At 38.2% G+C, this 19,616-nt stretch overlaps 2 protein-coding genes across 2 annotated transcripts in view; one reads left to right on the top strand and one right to left on the bottom strand.

Annotated features, from left to right (window-relative positions):
- Positions 1–1,260: 1,260 nt before the first annotated feature.
- LOC113664833 (uncharacterized) lies at positions 1,261–15,774 on the bottom strand. Its single transcript, XM_089193306.1, has 19 exons — positions 15,437–15,774; positions 14,363–14,423; positions 13,677–13,751; positions 13,378–13,427; positions 12,886–12,948; positions 12,372–12,425; positions 11,414–11,484; positions 10,705–10,744; positions 10,001–10,160; positions 9,508–9,569; positions 8,399–8,573; positions 7,829–8,026; positions 7,214–7,444; positions 6,630–6,762; positions 6,280–6,483; positions 5,819–5,870; positions 4,995–5,227; positions 2,820–3,883; positions 1,261–2,162 (listed from the first exon to the last, which is right to left on the bottom strand). Exons 1-19 carry the CDS (start codon positions 15,452–15,454, stop codon positions 2,128–2,130), a joined length of 2,979 nt encoding a protein of 992 aa, XP_089049432.1. The 5' UTR covers positions 15,455–15,774; the 3' UTR covers positions 1,261–2,127.
- LOC113664818 (pre-mRNA-splicing factor CWC25 homolog) overlaps positions 15,665–19,616 on the top strand; it is an 8,518-nt gene continuing 4,566 nt past the window's right edge. Inside the window, exons 1-4 of the mRNA XM_089193311.1 lie at positions 15,665–15,878; positions 15,986–16,158; positions 16,993–17,116; positions 18,367–18,920. Of these exons, the coding sequence (XP_089049437.1) occupies positions 15,861–15,878; positions 15,986–16,158; positions 16,993–17,116; positions 18,367–18,920 (869 nt within the window). The 5' untranslated portion in view covers positions 15,665–15,860. The remainder of the gene's footprint in view (positions 15,879–15,985; positions 16,159–16,992; positions 17,117–18,366; positions 18,921–19,616) is intronic.

The raw sequence follows: 19,616 nt of genomic DNA, 5'->3' as shown, positions 1-19,616 counted from the left end.
AGCGTAACAGTTAAGATGAGTCGCGTAAAGAAGGAAATAGTCCTCTACTCCTTAAATATGGAGCATCTCCTCAATATGTTGAGAGGATCAATTTCTCTAGTTCCGCATCTGAAAGTGGAAAATTGTAAATGAAGATGTTGGTCACATTCTTGTTTAAGAACTTAACTCTTTCACTCCAAAGATCTCAATATTGATATTCTCTCAACTGTTTGCGCCACGTTGCTTAGAGAATTTGTTTTTCAATCAAATGCTGGGTTTCCTTGCTGTTATTTTAATTTCTTCTTTTAGCCGTACACCTTGGAAAGGTCTCTCGTAACATGTCAATATATTGTGCGGAGAAATCCCTTTTTGTTCACCTCTAGGTGTGACATAGTTAATAATGGGACAGACATAAAAATAAAAGAACATTTTTGTACAAAAGGTGAATCAGAAATTGAGATGTCAGTACCGCGGGACAAGACAAGAAAATGAAAATAAAATAGAAAGGTTTTAGCATCGTGGGACAGGAAAAAAAAAGCCACATTCTTGAAGGATTTGAACTCCAAGCAGTTTTAATTTCGCGGCCGAGTGTTTATCAATTGAGCTAAAAGGACTTGTCAATGAGCTTCACTCCCAGACACACTTGTTGGGAAACCTGTAGACCTGACAACTACTCACCAGTCTCTCTCAATGAAGGGGTAAGTTTCTAAAGAAACTGTGGTGCTGCGTCGATGGGAGAGTATAACAAGGTAATTTGGTTTTATCAACTGAGTGGAAAGTAAGTTGGCCAAAGCTGACGTTTCGAGCGTTAGCCCTTCGTTAGAACAGAAACGTCGGCTTAGAAACTCTTTACGGTGGCCTACTTACATTATCAACTAGGTTGATAAAACCAAATTAGCTTTCAGTCATTTTCAATTTTGGTCTGCAAGATGGCATTGATACATTGGCAATTAAAAACATAGGAAGAGGGAAAAGGGACGCGAGACCGCCATAACCGAGAAACGTCGCCATCCATATGCGAAGTGTCCACATCGTGAGACAAATGACTCAATTTCTCTTTTTAAGTGTCATTTACCATGTTGAATAACCACAACCTAGTTTACGTCATAGCCCGGCGTTGTTCTGGAGAAGTGTTTCAACCAGTTGTCTGGGAGCGTAGATTATTACAAGGTCCATGTGTGCTACATACATTGCATACGGCGCCCACAACATCAGTCTCCACTGATAAATAACAAGTGCGTGCAGGAAAGTAGGACAGAGAATACTGACACAGCACAGGGATTAAGTTTACATAAAGACAACTAACGTCATCGTTTATGTCATAAAATTGTCTACACCACTTTTTTAGAATGTGCATAATGGCAGATAATACTTTTAAGTGCTTACAATGAAAACAAACATGGATGAACTCGTTAATGTTTGTGGCATTTGTGGAAATGCGGCGTTAGCTTTCACGTCATCGCCGCCATATTGGGGCAAGCTCTTCTAAATTTATCTTGTATACAGTATTTATATAATATTTATATCGTTTTTAATTCGTTTACCAACATAAAAAATGCAAGGATATTTTAAGTTATGGTTGTAATTACATGCAACTTAACAATATGTAATATCTCAGTGATGTTCTTAAACGATGAGCTATGGCACGATTTATCCATCTCTTGGCACTGATTCACGTGCATCTTCCATTCCTCCATCCCTGGCCATCCTTCATTGTTTATCATTGCCTCTTTTTCGTTTTTCAACCTAACTAGACAGGTATTTTTTTTATTTTATCCGAGCTGTGAGTAGTTTTGCACAGCGAAAAAAATTCTAAAATCACATGGCGTTGCTCACTTCTACCAGGCACTCACGAAGTTTCGGTAAGATTTACGTTAGAAACTAAAAAGGCGAAGAGATGCAGAAACTAACAGGGAGCCAGTGGAAAGTACGGGGGTTCCTATAACGTTTTCCATGAGCGGCTGCCGATTATGTAATAGGCAGCTGCCCCAGAGAGGGGACTTAAGGTGAAACCCAAACACGAGAGCCTGATCGCAAGCTCAACAGACGGCGGTGAGAGGTCTTGTGGGCGGCGGTAAACCAGCGGTAATCGGCTTTTACAAAACACCCCTCCATGAAATAATACCAAGATCAGGAAAGCAACATCTGCTACGTTTTGGGATCCTTTGATCCTGTTTTGTGTCCTGAAATAAAGAAAAAAATATTGAGTTCATAACATTCCTCGAGTTGGTGAAAGAGATACAAATAACGTTCCACAAAAGAATTCAACAAAGTTGGATTTATTTTTTCCGTTTTTTCTCGGGTTCTCTGGTCAGTTTTCCTTCAGCATGAGGCAAACACTCCAAATTACACTTTCACCAAGGAAAAGTGGACGAAAAACCATCTCACAGAAGTGTCACCTTTAAGTTCACATAATTATAAGCTTTGCTGGCCCACTGAAGCGCTACCTACAATTGCAAGCACTCCATGTTACGAAGCTATGTTATCGCAAAGTAAAAAAATTGGAAACTTATTTTGGAGCTCATTCGCCAATTTGGCGATCTATACTCGGCGGTCATGCTCCGAGCTGTAATTTGTCTATTATCAAATGTTTATTGACTTGTATCAAATTGAGATGGGTATCTGCATAAAATAATATTTCAAAAAAACTCGGCCGTTCTTAAAGTTTTAGTATTTCTCTCTTTGTTGTCCAAGAATCAAGCCTTAAGATGTGATCCTCAGGAAACGCTGGAGTTGCAAGTAGATTTCTTTGCCATCAATTCCAGATTTTAGGTCACCATATGGCGCCTTTGAAAGAAGTTGAACTTGGAGCCCTTAAGAATGACTAAGATTCAACTTACCACTGATTCTGGATAAAAACCCAATATTATGAGTCCAGCCATTAACAGTTCTCTTCATGCTCCCAGGCCTCACTCTGGTGCTAGATGTAACTATGGCAGCACGACTGTTGCCTTGCCTCGAACCCAAGGGATGATACAAGTCCATCGCCATGTTATATGACATGGCGGCTGGAGAGGTAGAATCATGTTTTGTGGACCCAGGCTTTCGTTTGAAAGCGTTGCGAGAATTAAAGCCGTTCATGGACGGAACTTTTCGAAGAGGGCGCCCGTATATGTGTATTCCATTTTGTTTCTGTTTACATGAAGCGGAACTCAAAAAGGGCGGTTTTTTCGATTTCTGCTGTTTAGTTCCAGCGGAGATTTTCTCAAACTCGAGTCTATAATATTTCCTCCACGCCAGTTGAATTGTAAGCGCGGCGACTTCCTTGTTGAGTTCTTCCTGTTCATTTTTTACCTCCGATAATACCACATCGCGTTCGAAACGTTCACGTCTCAGCGAGATCCATTTTCTAAACCAACGTTGAATCAATACCGCTGCGTTCACTTTCGAGCGTATTAAATGAAGCCGTTCGCGCTCCCTCCGCGCAAGCTCTGCTTTTGAAATACCGCTGTGTAACTTTTTTGCTGGCGCCAAACGAGGCGGATCATTTTTCGCGACATTAACTCTACGCACAGTATTTTCACCCTCATTTGCGAACGAAAATCCTTCGTCTAATTCGAAGTCTTCTTCCAACAATAACGACGAAACCACTCTCACCATATCGGCATCATTCTTAAAATGAAATCTGTCTTCGGATTTCCGTCCTGATGATGGACTTTCCGAGCAAGACCAACTTTCATCCACTTTTGCTTCTTGCAGTACATTAGTGACATGTCTTTCTGTATAATCTCGTGGACAAGTATTGTCTGGTAATAGTTTATCTTTACTGGTACTTTCATTTTGTGAATGTCTTCTTTCTTCAGTAAACGGCGGCAGTGCTTCTTCTATATTTTCCTCAGGAAAGTCTTCAGTGAAAACTTGTAAAAGTCGTTCATTGTCAAAGGCGTCAGTTTTCGTGAAATCTCTGACAGCACAGAAAAAAAATTCGGATCAATGTTAATAACAAAGCAACTACGCACCTACCTCTCCCCTAACCCAACATTCACCCTTACCTTGTTATCAGTTGACTGTTGTTGAGTTAGGGGAGAGGTAGGTGCGCCATAAAAAAAAATTCCACTGCTCGATACAAAAGGAAAAAAAACTAATAGCTTTAAGCATCTAACACTTAGATCCAGTGGGACGATTTCGCAGATTTGATGCGACTTCGCCAAGTTTTCATCAGCAAAAGTACAGCAAAAGTACAGAAAAAGTAGCTGAGATCTAACTTTCTTTCTTCTAAGAAAGTTGGAAATTATGTTGGCTGCATGCAAAAAGAAACCAGGGCCCCCTTGTTCATAATAGGCGATCCTTGTTTTGGGTTTTTGTCTTGTTCTAAGGCAAACCTGGACGTATGGGAAACACAGTCGCCGATCGGTTAGTGAGTCGAGGGGCCTGGGCTCAACACCAAGCTCCGTTCAAAGTGTTGCGTTTTTGAGAAACAGACTTTACTCACATAGTGCCTCTCTTCACCCGAGAGTATAAATAAACGGCAAACTGTAAGGGAAGTCTCATGAAATGCTGGTGGTGGACTAACATTCCATCCAGGGAATAGTAGTAATATTCCTAGTCGCTTCACGCTACAGAAACCAGGGATAAACCCTGGCTGAATGGGCCACTTGGCGAAAGTGAAGTCTTGACTTTCACTTTTTTTAACCCTTTAACTTCCAAGATCTCATTAGTAATTCTCCTTACTATCTGCCAAATAATTCTTATTACGTTAGTTTGGAGAACTTGGTATCGGATCAATTAGTAACCCCATAATTGATGTTTTTCTTTATTCTCATCACTTGTCTGCTTGATATTGTATAGATATACTAAGGAGAAATTCTGTCTTAATCACTCACGGGAGTTACAGGGTTGAAGCGACTGGGTGAATTATTACTCACTCTGAGTGGGACGATAGTCCATTAATGCTATAGCGTAAATCCTCGTCATTTAAGAGGTCTACACATGAACAGTTTCAGATTATCGTTCTCTGATAACATCAGCTTCTTTTGTTTGTTTTGATAGGCCTCTTCCATCTACATTTAAAATACCTTGGAGATGCACTACCAGGGGATACGCTGTAAGGAGACTGGTTTCCAAATATGTCCCCAGTCCTTGCAGCACTTGCTCGTTTCTGCCCTTTCAACTGCTCGTGTCTCAAAAACAAATTTTTCTTGTCTTGAAATGCCTTGCGGACAGTGTAACCACGCCAACACTTCTGAACAGTCGTGGCAGCAATGTCCTGGATTCCGTTAATAGTCAAAGCTCCTTGTTCGATCATATACTGTTCAAACGACAAAAAAGAGCAAAATTTTTCGTTCAGTATCAACTTTCTGAAGGATCAATCCCTAATGAATGACGATTCACATAGAGACTTTTGAGCAGCGGAACTTCCAAAATCACTTTTTCCATTTGTCCTGATCAGAACTCTGTGCCGATTAGAAAGTTAGTAAATATTCAGTTAAGCACAAACCAGGGTTTATTGCAAGGCAAAGCTTTGCGGGATTCCGCGATTTGAAAAGAAATGCTGCATAAAACTTACGTCTAGGCGTCAAAAGGGGCGCAAGAAACTGTACCCAAGGATAAGTACTTTTTTAAAGTACTGTTCATTTTTTAAAAAATAAGCGCTGAAAATAATGACTGACCACAAGCTCTCACCAAGCCTCTCGCTGTTTCATTTGCTCTTCTCGTCTTGTTATCTCACTAATGTGACTCTACAAATACGTTTAAGCACCCTCTGAGGTAGCACCCTCTGAGGTAGCACCCTCTAAGGTACCCCATTGTTGAGCCACTTTTCTTGAAAAGGCCCATTGACATTACAGTGGGAAGCCTACAAGGCCCTCTTTGGCCATTTTCTAGAACAAACCCTACAAACCTGCGCTACATCCTGGTGGTCACCAATAATGGCATAGTCGAGGGGAGTCAACCTGGAAGAAAATACGAAAAGGTTGGTAGCTGGTCATTGGACTATCATCTTACCCACTAACATTCGGAGTAATAAACAGTAAGGCCTTTGGAAGGGATACTGCATGGGCAGCCTTCTATTACACCTCGTAGATACAGACCGTGGTTTAACATTGAGGGTTGTTGAAAGACTTGAAGAAAGCTGACTATGTTGACCACACTTTTCCGTGTGAGAAACATAAGGATGAGGGGGTCATTGCGGTTTTTCCTTAAATGTGCACGGTCTTCGAACGCAAGACTATTTCTATTTTTGACGCTTTGAGCCTGGAAAGAAACTGAATTTACCACAATGTTACAATCCTTATTTAGTGAACCCCCAGCCTAACCCCCTCCCCCACAATATTTTCCTGTTGGCCCGTAACTATAACCTACCTGTCAGCGTTCGACTCTTTGAAGTTAGGGAAGGCCTTGTATCTTAGCAACAGCTTGACAGCATCCAAATGCCCGGATGCACAGCTCCAGTGCAGCGCAGTAATTCCGTCGTTGTCTTGGTGATCAACTTCGGCACCATGCTCCATTAACACCGTCATAAACTTCACGAATCCTCCGTGAGCGGCGCACTGCAGCGGAGTACGACTACAAAACACACAAACAAACCGTTACGCAAGAGCTCTTAAGAGATTTCCAGGTCTCGAACCCAGACCTCTAGTCTATCGCAACTCCCACGTCATAACGGATGAGAAGGTTTAGGAGACTGGTGTGTAGGAGACATTCCAACTTACCCCAAGTGATCTTTAGTGTCCGAGGGCACACTCTGCTCTATCAGAGCGTTACATATGGGTGCATGACCCCCAAGAGCCGCCCAGTGAAGCAGTGTACGACCATCTTGATCTTCCAAGTTGACAGTGGCACCATCTACAATGAAGGGGTTATAGACATTATTGAATGGAGTCATGATATAACAGGTAGTATCTACTTGAAAATCGGGTGAGCTATTAAAATGATCTTTAAGTTAAGGTAAGATCGGACAGGAAAATCTGTAAGCGCCTTTTTGGGAATGAGAATTGGAAATAAGCTAACTCAACTTATCAACGATTTTTGTCCGCTTGCAATTAAATACGTTGACAATGCAAAAGCAACAGGTTTGATGAGGAGATTCACATTTCTGAAATTTTCATATTTCTGAGAAAGCTCGGGCGTTCCAGAATTGGGAGAATGGAGCAATTAAAGGGCCAGAATAAATGAAAACGTAAAGAGTTTCAGGAATCAAGGACAAATACTGCAAGATAATCTTTGATTTCCTTCAAGGAAAGAGCACAGTAGTAAATAAAAGCGCAAGAAATTATACGGTCAAAGCAGAACTTACGCAAAATCAAATTGTTGACAACTTCAGTGTGTCCCATTTCGCATGCGCGAAAGATGGGTGTGTGCTGAAGCATGTCCAGTGCATCAACGCAGGCTCCAAATTGGATCAGTAGCTTGACACAGTTCACGTGACCAGAGTAGGCAGCCGAATGCAGCGCTGTTCCTCCCAATTTGTCTTTAGCGTGCACGTCTAGGTTATGTTCTAACATTGTCTTTAAAGCACTTTCACTTCCTAGTGAAATTGAAATGAAGCACTTTTGGCGTGAAGTGAACAGCCTTGACTAGAATAATAGTTATCGAAGGTGACTGGTTATGGAAGCCGGGAATTTAAAATAGAGTATCAACAGTAATGTAGCATCGCATTATTTTGTCTCATTAAGCTCTGATTGGTCTAGAAAACCAGCATTCTACTCTAAAAACCAAACAGATGTAACAATAAAACCTATCACGACTTGGTTACCCGCGTTTTCCCGCGCTTAACACCAGTTACACGCGTTTGATCCGAGTTCTCATTGGTTCCTTGTGATGCTAAACTCCGTCCTAATTGGCTTCCGGGATTAGTTTGGTTTTAGTTTTATGACACTTCCTCGAATTACGCTTTAAATAAGAAACTAACCTTTCCCCGCGGCCCACATGAGAGCAGTTCTTCCTTCATTATCAGGAATATCGTTGACTTTGTCGAAAGACAGGAACACTTTGACCGTTTCACAATAATTGCTCTGAGCCACATAATGAAGAGCAGTAGCCCCATTGCTGTCTGCAGCAGTGAAATCCGCATTTCTCTCCAGTAGCATTTTCACTAACTGAGAGTTGCCTGGAAAATGAATTTTCACGTAGAGAATTAAATTTCAGAATTTGGAATTTATTAATACCATTATACTAAAAGCAGCCAATATGCTATTTTCATTCCACACGTATTCCATCTCATAGAAGGGTTTATATGAACTATGAATAAACCGTGATACCTGTAATTGAATTAGCTTTATATTCGATAACTCTCGAGTTTTACTTTACCCTACTTTTGTTTCCGTTTACAGATCTCTTAGACGTTTCTACGTGACAGCGGTTTTCTCTTATGTCTTCTTTAGAATTTAAGGCGGGAAATTGGCGCGCGGCCGGCTAAAAATTGGTCCCCTTGCGCATGCCCTACGTTTGACTGCTGTGTTCGCTCTATCCTTCAACCAACCTAACACCGCTGCCCAGTGTAGAGGTGACCGGCTCATGTTGTCTTGGGCTGACACTTTACACTTGTCAAGAGCCAGCAACACCTTAACAGCTGCCTCATTCTGCTCTGCCACAGCAAGATGCAGAGCAGTCCTTCCTTCATTGTCCTGATGGTTGATGATATCCGAGTTTGCTTCCTAGGAAACGAAGAATCAATAACACTTCAGTCATGAAGTAGCTAATATAATAAGATAGCTCTAATGTCAAAGACTGTTGATGAAGTTTAGTAAATGACCCTTCAAATGAAAGCTCCTAAGCAGCTCGTTCGTCTGTTGAGTATCGAAATTGATCCTGGTTGCTTGGTTTTTCTTTCCTTCGCTCTATAATTGGTCTTAAAACCTTCACCACCATCTTAACTAATCAGATACAAAAGGAAAACCAATTCCATATTGGATACTCGCATTTTCCCACGCTTCGAGCAGGTTACCTGTTTTTATTTTGAGTTCTCATCGGCTAACGATGATGTTATCTTTGCTCTGATTGGTGATTGAGATTATTTTGGTTTTTGTTTTTCGACATTCAGTTGAGAACTTTCTGTCTCTGTCCGTTAGTCTGTTCTACTGCCCAAGAAGGTCCTGACTTTGAATTCTTTAGATAATATTCCAGAGTGTGGTCATTCAAATGACAGCTATCAAGAAATGCAAGGACAAGATTGTGGGTGAAAGTTTCTGTGCCTTACCATCCAGGTGGGGGAGGGGGGCATTTTTTCGTCATCTATAGTACCTTAATAGCGACCCTTTCACTTCAACCCTTTAACCCCTGCAAGTGGCTAGCATCTAATTTCTCCTTACCATATCACCCCTGAATCAAATATTAAGGTCAAGAGAATAAAGTAAAAGATCACCAACTAAAGAAGCTCTTGATTGTTAAACAAATTCTCCTTGTCTGCACCTTTGTAAATGTATAGAGAACAGTAAAGAGAATATGCATACTGATATTTGGGTGTAAAGGGTTAACCTTCTCCTGTGATAGGTAGCTCTCCAGATGAAGCCTTCCCACCAGTCCACATTTATATTTCTTTACTTTACATGTCTAATCATATATGAATTCAAGTTATGCAAGATTTCTTACCAAAATGAGTTTCACAACAGCAGGATCTGGATTTGTTATTGCCCAGTGAAGAGGTGTCCTCTCTGAAAAGTAAATTAATAAACATCATTAATCTTTGTAAATTAGTCTCTCTTTAAAGGTTCCAGTCCATTTAATGATGGTAACAGGACTGAGTGGAGTCCAATTTGGTCTGTAATCATGTGAGTGATTGACAAAATTGAACCACCACGAGGCGGGAGTCCAATTTGTCAACCACTAGTATAATTACAGACAGATTTGGATGACACAACATCCTATTGCAAATTAATCATAACCATTACAATTTCTGTGAAAAAATACATCTAAAGCAAATATCTCCTATGGAAACAATGTATAAAGCTAAAAATTCCTTCATTTTGGATGCCCAGTTTTTCTTGCGATAAGTGGTTATTACTAGGGTTATTGGCCTAGTGGTTATTACTAGGCCAATTCTCTGTAAATTAAACGTCCTGATCCAGTGTTTGTTGGAACATACTTTCCAAGTCAGTAACCGTCACAGAGCATCCTGCCTTTAGCAATAGCTTGACATGCTCAGCATTCCCATAAGACACACTCCAGTGAAGAGATGTCATCTCGTCATTATCTGGTTCATCTGCTTCGCCCTTAGGGACTCGCTTCAGTAAGATGCTTAAGCACTGAAAGTATTAAGAAAGAAAGAGTTAAAATAAAAAATCAGATAAACTAGTTAGGGAATTCTTCTGGTCACAGTTCTTTTTGCTGCAAACAAATTTCAGATTGATTAAATGCATACAATGGGGAAGGGCAAGGTGACCATTAATGTACATAAGCACCCTCAAAAATAATACTAACATTTATTTTGGGAGATAAACATGAATCAAATTTTACTTGAAAGATTATTTTTTGTTTTATTTAAGTGGTTCCGCTCTAAGTGACCATTAAACTTTAACTCCCATGAGTGACCAAGACAGAATTTCTCCTCACAAAATCAATACAATATCAACCAGATAAGTGATGAGAATATAGAAAAATATCAATTTGGGGATAATGAGTCGATCCAATACTAAATTCTCTGAACTAACATTATAAGAATTGTATGGATGACAGTAAGGAGAATAACAAATTTGATCTGCGAGTTAAAGGGTCAACAAAAGTTCGACTGTAGAACAAAAAAAAATCAACAGCAACAAAGATGGCAATGACAAGGAGTAGTTGACAAACCTTGGGTGATTGATGGCTTGTGGCAAAATGGAGTGGAGTTCTAAAAAGTGGCAGACAGATTTTTATTTTGTGGTTTTAAATGAATTTTAAGAAGATGAGTAAACATGAAAATTGGTCATTTATATAAAACACAAATTCAACTCTATTCATTTTAACACCTACATGTCACTTACAGGACAAGGTGCCATGGCCTAACACAAAGTTTTACTTCCCATCAAGATGACTGGGAATAAAAGAAATTGCAAGAATCAGACTAACATTACTTAAGGGTTGTAGAAAACATTGATATTCAAGAGTATAAAAATTTCCCTGCTCTCCTCAAAAATCTACAAGTCTTTTGGTTTCCCATAAACTTCAATAAATTTCCTTGATAGAAGTAAATTGTAATATTTTTTCTGTAAATTTGACCTCCGTAAACAAACGTGTGTTTTCCATTCAAGATTAAAGTGACTTTACTAAACCTTTTTCAATTTTGGATAACATGTAGGAACATCCACTTAACAACTTTTAGCCATAAACTAAAATCTTCAAGGATCTCCAGGTTTCAGAAATTTTTAGAGATTGGCAAAGCTGAATTATTCATTATACATAGTATTTTCTAGAGTGGCCTATATTAGGCTACCTAACCATGTTCGCAAAAATATAAAAAGGAAATAAAAAAGAGATGTGATCAGAATTATTCAAAGATTGTTCTGAAGATGCTACACACCTTCCTTTGTTGTCTTTTACTTTCCAATTTGCTCCTTTAGACAGCAGTAGTTTTACACACTTCACATTTCCCTAGGTGTAAAAATAACAGGCTAATTATCAACTCATCATTCTCTGAAAAATTACTGACAGAGGAGAACATAAACCATATATGCTGTTGCTTAACCCTTTCACTCCCATAAGTGACCAAGACAGAATTTCTCCTTACAATATCAATACAATATCAAGCAGGCAGGTGATGAGAATGGAGAAGAATATCAATTATGGGATTATTAGTTGATCCAATACCAAATTCTCTGAACTAACATCATAAGAATTGTCTGGCAGATAGTAAGGAGAATTACTAATCAGATCTTGGGAGTGAAAGGGTTAAACAGAGATGTAGGGTACTTTCGCCTTATCATGAGAGTGGGAGGTAGAAAAAGAATTCCTGAATTCCTCTGCAGAATCAAATCTTAGCCCTTAATCACCTTAACCCTTCAACACTCATAAGTGATCAGGACAGAATTTCTCCTTACAGTATCAACACAATATCAACCACATAAGTGATGAGAATAAAGAAAAATATCAATTTAGGGATAATTTGTTGATCCAATACTAAATTCTCTGAACTAACATTACAGGAATTGTATAGTGATAGTAAGGAGAATTACAAATTTGATCTAGGAGTTAAAGGATTAAAAAGATAGAAGAAACTTACCTATCTTGTAACAGAAGAGAGGAGGCTTGTGTGTGACAAAGAAAGATTAGAGGAACATACTTAACTGTCCCTAGTTGAAGCACTATTGTTTCCCATTTTCAAGCTGACAGTTAACCAACCCTAAATTACCTACTCTGCCTTTTCAGCATCTCCTAGTTACTAAAGGAGGCCTCAATTTTAAAACCAATTTGTGAGATTTTTTCTGGTAACCTATTCACCCCATGCAAACGATTACGTTCAGATTTTTACCACATTGTACCTGGTATGCAGCCCAGTGAAGTGGTGTTCTACCATCCATATCACAAGAACCAACCTATGATGTAGACAAAATCCACACGTAAAAAAAAGTTGTATTCTAAATATCATATCAACTAATAATAAGCCTTAATGAGCATCAATCTCCTTCCTAAAAAAAAAATTCTCCCTTTCCCCTTCCCCTGGACCACAAATAGCAAAACCGCAAAATGTAATGGTAAAGGGAGTGTCATCTTACCTATAATCAGAGCCCTTTAATCAAACTGTTGGATTTTGAAATGTTCACTTCCTGCCATTTTTTTCTGTTGTTGTAAGTTGTAATGTGTGATTCTTGTGGTCCCAAAAATATCTCTACCCACTTGAAAATGTTATTTGAAAAGAAAATTCCAACCAAACACCTTTTCTACCCCTGGGAAAAGCTCAAAACCAAAAACATCCAGGGAGGGGTATAAGATGATTTCTAAAAAAATATGCTTTAATTGTAAGAATGAAACTGAATCAAGGCCTACTAATATTACATTGCCTCCAGCTTTCAACAACAGCTCTGCACAGTCAAGTCTGTCTCCCAAAACACTGTAGACCTGTGGAGATAAAGTCACATTTGTTTAAACTTCTAACTCCCAAGATCTGATTGTTAATTCTCCCCTCTGGCTGCTACACATTTCCTTGTCAATAAGTTATGAGAATTTGGTGTCAGATTGAGATAACAACTTCAACCTGATAAGTATGAATATTCTCATGACCTGTTTGATGGATAATGTTTAGATATTATAGGGAGAAGTTTCTTGTTAATCACTTTTGGGAGTGACTTCTCAAGTGTTGTGATAGATTCATTTCATGATGAAAGAGGGGGATGTTCCCAGATGTAGACCTAACCTAAGTAGCTTGAATTTTTAAAGGAATTCTCCTCGTCAGTACTAAAGGAAATGTGTAGGAAAGATAATTTACAGAGAATATGTATACTGATGTTAGAGTGTACAGGCTTAATCTAATTATTCAAAGATTCTCACCAGCGGAGTGCGGCCAAACTGGTCTCCATTATTGATAAGACTTCTTTCCTCTAACAACAAAGAAGACTTATTTCAATTTATGGAATAAACCTTTGATTAAGATTATTATTAACAAATCAATTGTTGCCATCATCCTCCACTTCACTTCAACCTTGTTAACCTTCTTGACGTGGCTTTTCATTGCACTGCCATTTACCAACTGGTTATACTCAGGTAGTAACCCATTGGAAGCCCTTCAATTTAAGAACACTGGGAGGTTTTATCAGGACATACATAGACAGAGAATTATCGTCAATCACCTTCTTGCAGTAGCCTTTGAAGAAGAGACTTGTTTCCATTCACAGCAGCAGCATGCAAAGGGGTTGGCAAAACACCTACAGAGCAATTATTTGCGAAAAAACTCAAAAGTCTGTATCTTATCTTTATTGTCACCTATTTTACACAAGGTTCTTGTTATCAGATAGCCATAGCAATAGATCATAACCCAGTTTGGGAGCAAATTGTTTCACTCTTCATTTCATTTTAATTTGTCACAGCTACCTTAACTTCAGGTTGGGCAGATGCCTCCATCTCCATCAAATCCTATCAAGGACTTGATAACTACCAGACTGAATATACAAATTCATATAATTCCCCACCCCTTCCCCCACCAGAAAAAAAACCTAATGTCAAATATGTCTTTTCTGTTTCCTTGACCTTGAGACAAAGTTTGGATCAAAGTATCTGAGCACCTACACACCTACTCCTCCCCTATCCCAACAACAGTCCACTGATAACAAGTTAAGGTTAAAGTTGGGTTAGGGGAGGGGTAGGTAGGTAGGTGCAAAGTTGCTTACATTCTGACATTGATTGGAAGTTGCAAACAATGAAATTAAGAGTAATGCTGATAACACAATTGCAAAACAAAACAACTATATTTGTCAAATACTTATTTCTCCAAGGGCAATCGCTGAAACAAAGGCAAGTATAAAGTGCATTCATTTACCATCTTGTGATGAACCAGACTGAACATGACTTTCAGAGTTTAGTGCCAGATTTTCATCATCCTGAAAAAAAAAAATTTTAAACATTTATGTGGTTGTGGGCTGTACATTCCTGTTGAAACAGAAACTCTTTTTTCGCTTCTTGCTTTGGCTATCAAAATAAATACCTTAAATATCTTGGCCACTTTCATCTTGATAAAAAAAATGATTGGGTACTTTTGAAAAAAATTTTATCAACTGATGACAACTGGAGAAAAGGCAATAGAAAAATACAATGAATCCAATCAAATGAAAAAAATTTGAAATCTTGACCAATAATCATGGAAGGAAATTACATTTTTCAAGTCTAAATATTTGCAAAACACACTGTCAAGCAATATTTAAAATGATATTGCCTGCCAAAGGCCTGACAAACCGTTAAAAACACGACTTGCTTCTGACACACAAACTAAACATTTCCATTTGCAAAAATAGAACATTAGATTGAAGAAAAAATAATTTCTTAATGAAGAATGTTTCCTATTAATCAGAGATTAAGAAGAGAATTGAAAAGTCTCAAGTACAACTACATCCTTGTTACCCAAATGGCAATATCAAATTTGGCACAGCGAGGAAGACTTTCCTGTTATCATAAACATAATTTTTGTCCACTAAATATCGTCAAGTCGACCGAATTATTGATTCATAGGCACCTTTTTGAAATACAGAATATTCCAGGAGAACACATACGGAAGAGAGAATAGATAATTTATAATTACATCTATATAATTATATAGTAGGAGACCAAATTGCTATTATGGTGAAAAGGTTCGTCAAAACTTGTTTCCTATTCATCCAAGCACTAATTTCTTTGTATTATAAAAGAAAAACTGTCAAATCAATACATAGGTTGAAACACCTGTGTTTTATTTAAGGCTTTAAGGGTGATTCCACATCAAAAAGAACATGGAATCAAGGTTACTTGTACATCCTATCAGACTACGATCTGGACTCGATCGAATCTCACCTAAAAAAAGCGATTTTGAGTATCTTTCGCAAAAATAAAATGGTAAGGTACTATTTCATTCCATACTTACGCTTTCATTTGAAGTCATTAGTGCAGTCTCAGGAAAACGAACAGCATAGTTCTCTTCTTTGGGTACGAGTTATTCCGTGATCGATCATCAAAACACATGTTCAATACAGAATTCAAATTGTTGGGGTTCACCGCTAATTCACAGCAATCGCTTTGATTAGATTGCACGCCATGGCAACATGAACGTCAAATTAAACATTACCGTACCATAAATCTCTAAAAAATTAATGAGTTCGGATTGATCAAGGAAACGCTGTCCTTCTAGAAAAAATCTTCGAAAGAAGTGTCAAAAAATGTTTACAGATCAAAACTTAGATTATTTTCTACCCATGGAGTCTGGGTATGAATTTTTCAACGCATGCGAAAATGCATACTTCCGCTTCCTGTAAACACGACGCAAAGAAAACGAACGTCAAATTTTCAACATGGGGGGAGGCGATTTGGTAAGTTTCAAGTTAAAATACCAAGCGATCGAGCTTCTATGAAGTATTTTTGAGAAGATTTTAATGGAAATTATTTGTTATTTGACTCTTTTTTCTGTTTTAAACAGAATTTGAAGAAGAGCTGGCATCCACAAACGTTACGAAATGTGGAAAAAGTGTGGAAAGCAGAGCAAAAGGCTGAAGCGGAGGCGAAAAAGATCGACCAGCTACGAAAGGAACTGGAAGAGGAGAGGGCTAGAGAAGGGATGCAGAGACATGCAGTGGAGCAAGGAATAGCTAAGTGAGTGAAGGGATAGAAGATACAGATGTATCTGATTTCAGAGAAAAGGGCTAACTGCATGAAAACTCTTACTGCTACCAGCTTGTTCTGATAATTCGATTAGTTTGCTGCGTTCTTCAATCCATGAAGATCTGATTTCAATTCTCTCCTCTAGCTGCTACAGATTTCCTTGTAGATTAGTTGCGATAAAAAGGTGTTAGATCAAGATAATTTCTACTTGATACGTTTTGAGCACTCTCATTACTTGTTTGGCCACGGTTGATAATGTATGATTGTTATATTATTACAAGTTGCATTTTATTTACTTCTGCGAGTTCAAGGGTTAACTCCCAAAGTGATCAAATGTAACCTACCCTCACAATTTCAGTAGGTTACTCTTCAAGCAAGTGAGGAGAATAGACAGACTTGACAGTTTTGCTAGACTATCTTGAAATAGCATGAAATTATCATAACCTATTTACAAGGAAGTGTATAGCAGCTACAAGGAAGATTTGCCAATGATATCTTGGTGTAAATCTACCATTGTTTGTCCACAAATGGAGCAATCTGATTGGCCACGCTACCTGCTCTCATTCCCTCAGTAGTGAGGAAAATGAGTAACCTAACAGCATGTTCAATAAAGTAAAACAAAAACATGAAGCAGTCTTGTTAAATTTGGAAAAAGAGGAGATTTATATCAATACAACTGAATGTTTTGCTATCAACTTTTATAGGTGATAGTTTCTTGGTGTGTCAATCCTATCAACCATCATGCTATATGAATCTCCAGATTGGGATCTAATTTGTTAATTATCCCTTATGGTAACTTTTTTTTATCTTGTAATTGCATCGCAGGAAAAAAGGGGAACGGCTTGATTGGATGTATGCTACAGCTGCAGGCCAGGTGGATCGTGAATTGTATCTGCTGGGAAAAGCTGTTGATAAGGCAGTAGACCCCATGGCACAGGATGATGAAGAGGTGTGTGAAAAACTTGAAGATATGGTTTACAATGCTCAGAGAATGGTACAAATTTTGATCAATCAGTAAGCCTCTATCAGAGATGAGACGAAGTCTTAAATAAACCATAAGATAAAAGATCCATATCCTATGTTACATAAACGAGAAACTGTGTAATGATAATTTAAAAATATACTATGGCCAAAATTAAATTGTGTAATTATAACAGGTTGTGTTAAAAAATTAGTCTATTCACAAATGTGTTCATGAAACATTCTGTGTTAATCTTTGGGCGGAGACAAACCTTGCAACATAAATTATATTGCTGGAGTTTAGGCTTCGGCAGAATTTCATTTAACAGATGATAGCCTAGGGCCCTAGCTCCACCAAATAATTTATTATCCTGCATGTGCATGATATCCTTGACATTCAATGGAACTGAAATATAATGCCACTTGTAACATCTGTTTAAAAAGTTCTGTACTGTGTTTAGATCGTGTTCATATGCACCATACACTGAAAGGCCATAAGTTAAACTAGGTAATACAATTGTCTTAAAAAGGAGATCTATTTCATTCTGGTCATATTGTTCCTTTCTAAGAGTTATTAATATATGAAGGCACTTGTTAGCCTTAACTAGTTTGACCTTAACATGAGAACTAAACTTACAATCATTCTGTAGTGTGACTCCGAGTAAGCACAATTCATTATGTTGTGGAATGTTTATATCATATTTCTTTGGTCCTGCAGCACAGCTGGAACAGTTTTGACTTTAAAAACTGTGAGAAATCCAAAATTCCAAAAGCCAAAATTATGTTCGCTTGATGAATGCCTTTTTTTCTTCACCTTGTGAAATTCACTTGTAGCCGGCTCTTAGCAACACCCCTATATTTGAATTATTTCTAAGGCTGTCAGTAGGAAATTAAATAGATGTATGATCTGATCTGAGTCAACAACTTATACAAGCATTTTATTTGTGTAGCAAGAATTGCATGTTGCAAAACAACACAGCTTTCCAGGAGGGCCAAGGTTTGTTCCCCCAGAAAAATTAAAATTTTTTATACTCTTTGTGTTGTGTTTTCCAGTATTCTGAGACATATTTGAGTAACTTTTTTTTTGGTCAGACATTGATGTTAGAATCAGCTCAAAAATACTAATTTTTTTGTCTTAGATCTCACAATTCACAAAATAGCAAGCACAAAATGATCTGACAGCAGGCAACTTTCTTCTGCTTACTAGCTTCTAAAGACAAACCTGTATTTCTGTTGCAGGAATCATCTGCCCCAGGTGCCTCTTTCATGAATGACACTGCTGCCAACACAGCAAATGACTTGGCAGCTAAGGTGCGAGACGATCCACTGTTTCTGATCAAGAAGAAAGAAGAGGAGAAAAGGAAAGAACTGATCAATAATCCTGTGAAGATGAAGCAGTTAAAACAAATGCTTCAAGCTAATTTGGAAAAGTCAAAGAAGAAGAAGAAGAAGAAAGATAAAAAAAAGAAAAGTAAACAAGAAAGAGAGGAAAAGAGAAAGAAAAGGCATGCTGACACAAGCAGTGAGTCACAAGAAGATGAAAGGGAAGTGACACCAGAAAATGGGAAAAAAAGGAATGTTCGAGACGGAAAAAGGAGTGGTGATACAGATGAGAATTCGAGAGAAATGTTGAATGGAAAGAAGAAAAGGAGAAGGGAGAGACACAGAGATAACAGTGATGACTCAGAAGAAGATGTGGGAGACAGAAAAAAAGAAAATGAGAAAAAGAGATCACTGGAAAATGGAAAGGATGCGATGAATGGTTTTCACCGGGATCAGCAATATTCACAAAGGTGAGTTGCTGATTTATGAAAGGCAGTTACATCTATTATCTGTTCTCCCATGGACCCTGTCATCTGTCTGTTTTATTAAGTGTAGGTATTTTTTACCAGAAATTACCTCTTGGTCTCTCCCAGGGGTGAAAAGCCCAATCAGTCAGATTGCTACGGTAATTTTTCTTAGAAGGAGAATGTAATAAACCAAATTCATCTGGCTTCAGACTTTGCTAAACCCTTTACACCTTAATACATTAGTATTCATATTCTCCACACTGTTCTCTTGACATTTTCTTTATTACTGACAAAGAGAATTTGTTTTACGATCAGGAGCTTCTTATCCGGAGATCATTTCCTTTCTTCTCTTGACCTTAATCCGTGATTTGGGGCTGATATTGTAGGGAGAAATTAGATCCTAATCACTCTAAGGAGTTGAAGCATTAAGGAAATTTACTCAGCATTGGATAATAATGATAATAATTATAATAATAATAATAATGATGATGATGATATTGATAGAAAATTTACATATCGCTTAAGACTGTGTACACATTCAAAAGCGCTTTACATTACATTAAGGATCATAATCTCGTTTTAATCACTTTCTTAAAACGAAATGTTCTAAGTTGTTTCTTTAAAGTTGCCAGGCTGCTACAGGATCTGATTGGTAAGGGCAACAAGTTCCATAAGGCAGGAGCAGCATGAGCAAAGGTG

Source organism: Pocillopora damicornis, chromosome 14 (genome assembly GCF_964200805.1).
Source record: "Pocillopora damicornis chromosome 14, jaPocDami1.2, whole genome shotgun sequence".
In the NCBI taxonomy this organism is placed as follows: Eukaryota; Metazoa; Cnidaria; class Anthozoa; order Scleractinia; family Pocilloporidae; genus Pocillopora; species Pocillopora damicornis.
Note: the sequence above shows the minus strand (reverse complement) of the source record. Positions and strands in the feature narration are given on the sequence as shown.

Bases quoted from the DNA above. Each gene is read 5' to 3' on its own strand.
- LOC113664833 (XM_089193306.1), bottom strand. The intron at 12,949-13,377 runs GTGAGAATCTTT...TTATCTCCACAG, and splicing joins AGTTTGGCCGCACTCCGCTG to GTCTACAGTGTTTTGGGAGA. The intron at 8,027-8,398 runs GTTGGTTGAAGG...TTCATTTTCCAG, and splicing joins ACACTGGGCAGCGGTGTTAG to GCAACTCTCAGTTAGTGAAA.